Below are 7,780 nucleotides of genomic sequence, written 5' to 3'. Positions count from 1 at the left end.
ACATCTACTATGATGAAAACTTTTCCATTTCTGAGTTCAAAATCATTTTGATATTTTTTTCTGGGGCTTAAAGTCAAAAATGTCTCAGTGGTGTAACCGTACGGAGACAGTAAAAACGATATAAAAGTCTCATTAACAGCTAACATTCTTGAAAATAGAAATAGTGAAGTGCAGAATAGACTTTTGTTATTATTTCTTAAAAAACGAATTTTGTTTTAAAATATTTGAAAAAACTTTGTCCACCAAATCAAAGTCAGGTGGTGTAACCAACATGTAGTTTGTCATTTTATTGTCATGTGACCAAAAAAAAAAAAAAACCTTTAAATTGTGAAACATAAAAACAAAAACAAAAAAAGACCAACATTTTTTACATTTTTATGAAAAGGAACATTTTGTTCATGTCATTTGGAGTAACCCTGAGAAAACGTCTTGATATTCGTGACTCAAAAATTCAAAAATATTTTTTACACATTTTGTGTTCCCGGTCAAAAATGACCGGCCCACTAGCATTGTTAATAAATCTCTCATATTGCATATATTATCACCAGATATTGCATTAGATCTTTTTATCAACTTCTTTTTACTAATTATTACAGGTTTTGTACTCATTTTTTGAATATATTAAATATATATATATATATTTATAGAATGATTCATTAAACTGAGCTCATACCGGATAGTGGGGGGCCAAAAAAAACACAAAAACATTACATAATAAATTAATAACCACTTGCTTGATCTGAACAAAACAGGTGTCATTTTAAAGATTATTATCTGGACTTTACAATGAATATACAGTTGTGCTCAAAAGTTTGCATACCCTGGCAGAAATTGTGAAATTTTGGCATTCATTTTGAAAATGTGACTGATCATGCAAAAAAACTGTCTTTTATTTAAGGATAGTGACCATATGAAGCCATTTATTATCACATAGTTGTTTGGCTCCTTTTTAAATCATAATGATAACAGAAATCACCCAAATGGCCCTGATCAAAAGTTTACATACCCTTGAATGTTTGGCCTTGTTACAGACACACAAGGTGACACACACAGGTTTAAATGGCAATTAAAGGTTAATTTCCCACACCTGTGGCTTTTTAAATTGCAATTAGTGTCTGTGTATAAATAGTCAATGAGTTTGTTAGCTCTCACGTGGATGCACTGAGCAGGCTAGATACTGAGCCATGGGGAGCAGAAAGAACTGTCAAAAGACCTGCGTAACAAGGTAATGGAACTTTATAAAGATGGAAAAGGATATAAAAAGATATCCAAAGCCTTGAAAATGCCAGTCAGTACTGTTCAATCACTTATTAAGAAGTGGAAAATTCGGGGATCTCTTGATACCAAGCCAAGGTCAGGTAGACCAAGAAAGATTTCAGCCACAACTGCCAGAAGAATTGTTCAGGATACAAAGAAAAACCCACAGGTAACCTCAGGAGAAATACAGGCTGCTCTGGAAAAAGACGGTGTGGTTGTTGCAAGGAGCACAATACTTGTTGACCCCTCTCCAAACATAGCGCTTATGGTTGTGACCATAAAGCTCTATTTTGGTCTCGTAATTTGGAGTGACAGTGTGCCAGAAGCTGTGAGGCATATCAAGGTGTTGTTGGGCATATTGTAACCGGGCTTTTTTGTGGCATTGGCGCAGTAAAGGCTTCTTTCTGGCAACTCGACCATGCAGCTCATTTTTGTTCAAGTATCATCGTATTGTGCTCCTTGAAGCAACCACACCGTTTTTCTTGAAACATATATATAACATAGAAAATGACATATCGTAACTTACAGCAGACGATCCCGATTCAAATGAGCCCAAACACAACATAATATGATGAGTAGATCTTGAAATATTCCTCAAAGAGTGTGCATGGAAAGATGATGCACAAAAGGGTGCTCAACACACATTGTGTGTGTGCGTGCGTGTGTGTGCATGTGTGGGTGTGAGTGTGTGCATGTGTGTGCGTGTGCGCGTGTGTCTGCGTGCGTGTGTCTGCGTGCGTGTGTCTGCGTGCGCGTGTCTGCGTGCGCGTGTCTGCGTGCGCGTGTCTGCGTGCGCGTGCCTGTGTGCGTGTGTGCGCGTGTCTGTGCGCGTGTGCATGTGTGGGTGTGGCATGTGAGTGTGTGCGCGTGTGGGTGTGAGTGTGTGCGTGCGCGAGTGTGAGTGAGTGAGTGAGTGAGTGTGTCTGTGTGCGCGTGTGCGCGTGTGTGTGTGTGTGTGTGTGTGTGTGTGTGTGTGTGCACATCCACATCCACATATGTGTTCATCTAAAGGATTGTGATGCTCCTGAACACTTGTAGTCTACTCAATTCATTTCCAATGGCCGGTCATTTTTGACCGGGAACACAACAAGTGTAACAATGTGAAATAAAACCAATAAAAATGTAAAGAAAATGGTCAAATTTCTTTTGTGTGTTTTCAGACACTTATTAGTAATAAAAAAAAAAAAGCCGTCTGGGTAAAAATGACCGGAACACAACATAAGGGTTAAAGTTGCAAGGAATGTATTTAATACCTTTTCCTTTATGATTGCACCACATTTTTAAAGTCATTAAATACTTTAAATGTTTTTTATAAATGTATGAAACCAATCTGGACACACAGATTACATTTCTACGAACTTGTCGTGTGTTTTAAACTCGTTTTTTTCAAAGATTTAATTTTTATTCACCTCGGATAACCTTGTTTATGCAAATGAGTCAAAATAGATGACAAATGTTTACAAATAATCTGTAATACTGGCGCACAGGATGTGATGTCACTCACTCATGATTTGTAGATGTAAGAAATGACTTCTAACAACTGAAATGTGCAAATATTCATATATTTGAGTTGATTATGGAATTATTCACGTTTAAAACTTGCACCTTTGAAATGTGTTTTTTTTGTCTGTGTTTGTAGGAATAAAGAGTCTCTGATGAGCTACTTGAAATCTGTGGAGGAACATTTCAAAAAGGCAACAGCACACACACACAAAATACACGTAGTCATCTGTAGGATTGTGTTGTATTCTGAAAGCATCTTCATGTTTTATTGTCAGATGAAAGATGACATCATCATATCCAGAAGCGTGTCATCACATGACGCTCAGCTGTCCAAAATGCCCCGCCTCCCATCAGACTCACAGAGGATCATGGGAAATACAGAGACTGTTGCATGTCAGGTAAATCACACTACACACTCTACAGTGAGCCAAATTAAAGCTGTAAATGATGTGCTATACTGTGTTTAGTGCCAACACTGAATGTCATGTTTGTGTGTGTTGTAGAGTCTGGTGTGTAGTTTCCTGGATGTGTATCAGCTGGCGTGCAGTAAAATCTCGTCTCAGGAGCGCGAGATCTCGTCATATCAGACTCACATTACAGCACTGAAGAGTGAACTACACGACGCCTGTCTGAGAGAACAACACACGTATACACCGTTGTTCAGGTCTCTTGAAGAAGAGGTGGATTGTGGGACGTGTGAACTGAAAGGTTTCTCCACAAACACACTCATGGGCCACACACTGACACTCAAAGAGAAAAAACATGAAGGAACCAAAATGCCACTGTCAGAGACATGATGAACTGGCTGCTACACTTTTAATGTGTTTTTTATTTTTAATATTCGATTTCTCATTGTGTTCTCATTCAGCAGATGATCTGTATCAGTGATGCTCATAATTAGTGTTATTAAAAACACTAGTAATGATGAAATGGCTGTACTGTTCTCTCTTACACGAACACACACTCGTACACATGCACACAACACTGACAGCACACACAAACAGAATTGTAGGCGGTGTATTACAGGGTACCCGCAGGTCTTTAAAAAGTCTTAAATGGTACAACGAAAGTCTTCATTATCATTTAAAGAGGTCTTAAATTTAGGGACAGAAAATGGGAAACGTAATATGGCTGAATGTAATTATTAAACTGCTGTGATTTAATTCAATAAATCTATAGTCTGTATGCGCTGCATGCTTTAAAGTGAAGACGTGGCACTGTTGCACATTCTCCAAGCACGCAGAGAGCTCATGATACAGTGTTTCCTGCGGTTCAAAATCAATTATTTACTGCTTATTTTTGTTTTACGACAGTGTTTATTTTACAGCATATATGTATTTAGTAATAAGTTGTAAATGATTTTTAAGAGTGCATGTTTTATTTCCTTATCTGTTTGTGTGAGCAACTGGGAGTACAGACATTTCAAAATAAGAGTCCCCGGTGTATTTTCAGCTTTTTTATAGTTAAAAGTCCTGCGTTATGCACCTTTTTTTTTATTTCCTCCCCTTTTCTACCCAATTTGGAATTCCCAATGCGCTCTAAGTCCTCATGGTGGTGTAGTGTACTCGCCTCAATCCGGGTGGCGGAGGATGAATCTCAGTTGCCTCTGCGTCTGAGACCGTCAATCCGCATCTTATCATGTGGCTCGTTGAGCACGTTACCGTGGAGACGTAGCGCGTGTGGAGGCTTCACGCTATTCTCAGCGGCATCCATGCACAACTCACCACACGCCCCACCGAGAGCGAGAACCACATTATAGCGACCACGAGGAAGTTACCCCATGTGACTCTACCCTCCCTAGCAACCGGGCCAATTTGGTTGCTTAGGAGACCCGGCTGGAGTCACTCAGCACACCCTGGATTTGAACTCATGACTCCAGGGGTGGTAGCCAGTGTCAGTACTCGCTGAGCTACCCAGACCCCCATTATGTACCAAATCTTTTTTTGGGGGGGTTATTATTGGAAATTTGGTTTCTTGTTGCCTCTGCGTCTGTACCATCACAGTAAGAAAATTCTAAGAACATTTTTAACATGTTCAATATATACGTTTTTAAAACTATCGGCCGATTTATCTGTTATCGCCTTTCTTCCAACACATCTCGAGCTCTAAAATAATTTTAATATGATCAAGTATGGACATACTGTACTGAATTTGATTTTAAAACCTGTGCAGCATCCCTGTATTAAGTGTGTTTATAGTGATGAAGAGAATTCATCTCTTGCACATTCACACTTATCCATTTTTGTATGAAATCTCCCGTTTCTTTTCATCATTGCTGTCTGAAGTATGCGGTTATGAAGGATGTTTTCAAAAGACTCCACTCAAAAAAATCTGGAGTTGTAATTACTTTAACCCCCACCCCCCCACACACCTATTGGCTACACACAATGCTTGGTGCCTTTAATTAGAAATTCTCAAGTAAAGTAAATGTAAGTAATGTAGCAATGAATTAAGCCATGCTTTTAAAAGTGTACTAGAATTTTAATTTATTTAACATACCTTGTCATTTACCACATGACACGTTTAATGCCTGCTATACAGTCTATTAGACAACATCACCTTTCTTTAGTGATGGGCGCTTCTGAAATACGCTTCGAAACCTTTACGAATCATGTGTTTAGAACCAATGCTTCGGAGCATGGCTCAAACTGGCCAAATCACGTGATTTCAGCAAGCGAGACTTCGTTACATCACACTGATTCGAAACTAGGGGGCGTTGATCCCACAGCGAAACCCTGAATCACAGTTAAATGCAGGCTGTAACTGACCTCAAGTCAGTTCAGCAGTAAAGATCCATAAAACAAGAAGTTACCAAATGTAGCAACAGATTAACTGGAAAATAAAGATTAACTTTATGTGGCAACCCTGACTGAATTTGAACACTTTTCGATGCAAAACTAACGATGAAATATTATTTTTGAATTGTACCTAGAAGGTGCCTTTATAAAGAGCAATAGCAAAGAGAATTTCTTTTTTCATATGTAAGCAAAATAGACATTGTGAGATTCTGTGGAATCAAAAGTATTTATTCAGTTGTTGTATTATTAAAAATATGTGAGCATGTTGAGATTTAAGTACATATTATTTATCATTCATGTTGCCAGAGAGAAAATAAACCAGGTGTAAACTGAACGCTTGCTTCTGAGTGGTTTAACCCTTTAAGCTCTGAATGTGTTTTTAAAGATTTCCTGTTTCAGTGGCATACCCAAAATTAATGGGTCAAGTGTTTGGTATCATCGTAAAGAAGACTTTTAAAACATTTTAATGATATCAATTATGATACATTCTGAGACTCTCAGCCTGAAAAATCACACAAAAAATTAACCCCAAAATGTACTGTATTTCTTATTTTTAATATTTAACTTTATATATCTCTGTGTGTAAATAAGGTGGCTCCAAAAACTGCTTTTGTTTTGTTCCCAATCATGTCAACTGTATCTGTGAAAATGTTGTGTTGATACGATAAAGCAATCAAAAGTTATAGCATTACAAAAATAATTTATCATAGTGTCCAAAAACATCTCCAAACAAATAAAACATAATAATTGCACATAAGAACTAATTACACATGCAAACACAACAATGACTAAAGGTTTGTATAGCATGCAGACATGATTTTAGTCATGAGATTTCACAGAATGAGTTTCATTCTGTGTCATTTGAGTCATCATTGAGTCTGTGTCATGTATTTGGCGCCATCTCCTGGTGGTCACATGTAACATTGTGCTTCATGTGGATTATCTAATGATCTATACATCTAATTATCTTGTGTGTGGACTCTTTAGAAAGATAATCACCTCCTCTAAGAAATGCTATGTGATATTTTATTTTCCATTTCTTTTTTGTGAAGTTATAAGTGAAACCGTGGCTTATAGGCAACACCATCATAATTGTCAAAGACATATACTTAACTATTACTCGCTATATTTGTGTCTGTGAGTAAAACAAATAGGCTGGTTGTATTCTACTCTTTGAGAGCTTTCCAACAACATATGACACATGACTATTTGATCAGTTTGATGTTTTTACTGATCGCAATAATATGTACTGTGCAATTGTTTTTTTTAATAAATTATAAAAATGTAACACTTCTGATTTGTCTGCAAATTTCAAAGCACTTGTTCAGTTTTGGTCATAATGTCTACATGCATTGTAAAGTAGAGCTTCTAAACTTTCAAATGATACCTATTTTGTGTTGATCAAGACTGTAGTTATTAATATTTTGACGATTGTTTTTTTTTTTTTCTCGTGGCCTGCCGGCATGCCCATCAGAGCTGCGCTGAAAAGAAATCATGAAACATAAATATAAAAACCACAGATGCCCCCAATTGAAACGAGCCCAAATACAATGTGATGTGATGCAGATCTTAAAATCATCATGGAGAAAATGCGACGCTATTTCAGATATCTTTGTAATCATCCGAACCAATCACAGCTGTTGTGGTCTGCGTTGACGTGACGCGTGATTACGTACTTTTAGCATTAAATGTAAACCAAAAACAACTAATAGAATTTCAAATCTCCATATTTTATAAAAACCGTCAAATCAAAAACATAGTAATAAACAGAAGTGTGAAAATGGTACATTAAAGAGGATGCACCAGAGACCCAAAGGTCGATCTTGTGACTTTAAGAATTGATTTAGGGATCGTTAAAATGAAGATCATGATTTTCTCTTAGCCCAGCCCTAATAATTAATAGTTAATCATATCAGTAGTAAGTTATGGAGACACGTGTAGCACACATGTGACACCATTTCCCAAGAATGACCCTGTTATGTCTGAAGATTTCATGAGAAACTTCAGGCAGCTGAAAGTCAACTGCTCTGTAACTTGTGATATAAAGTGCTGAAGCTTCAGTTTCTCTGATATCTCCTGTGAGATGTGAGTCCCTGGACTCCAGCACAGAAATAACACAAACACATTGAGCAGTAGATGATGATCACACTGATGTTTAGCTGGATCAGCAGCACACACACTATGAGCCTGGAGCTTAAATATTGTCCTTAACTTTCATGCTT

The 7,780-nt window shown here is 37.4% G+C and overlaps 1 protein-coding gene across 1 annotated transcript in view; it reads left to right on the top strand.

Moving 5' to 3' along the window:
* LOC127420271 (coiled-coil domain-containing protein 171-like) overlaps positions 1–6,820 on the top strand; it is a 34,393-nt gene extending 27,573 nt beyond the window's left edge. Inside the window, exons 21-23 of the mRNA XM_051662364.1 lie at positions 2,897–2,951; positions 3,036–3,158; positions 3,264–6,820. Coding sequence (XP_051518324.1) covers positions 2,897–2,951; positions 3,036–3,158; positions 3,264–3,557 — 472 coding nt within the window. The 3' untranslated portion in view covers positions 3,558–6,820. The remainder of the gene's footprint in view (positions 1–2,896; positions 2,952–3,035; positions 3,159–3,263) is intronic.
* Positions 6,821–7,780: the final 960 nt, after the last annotated feature.

The sequence above is a fragment of the Myxocyprinus asiaticus genome, chromosome 29 (assembly GCF_019703515.2).
Source record: "Myxocyprinus asiaticus isolate MX2 ecotype Aquarium Trade chromosome 29, UBuf_Myxa_2, whole genome shotgun sequence".
Lineage (NCBI taxonomy): Eukaryota > Metazoa > Chordata > Actinopteri > Cypriniformes > Catostomidae > Myxocyprinus > Myxocyprinus asiaticus.
The sequence above is the reverse complement of the archived record's forward strand: the minus strand, read 5'-3'. Positions and strand labels throughout refer to the sequence as shown.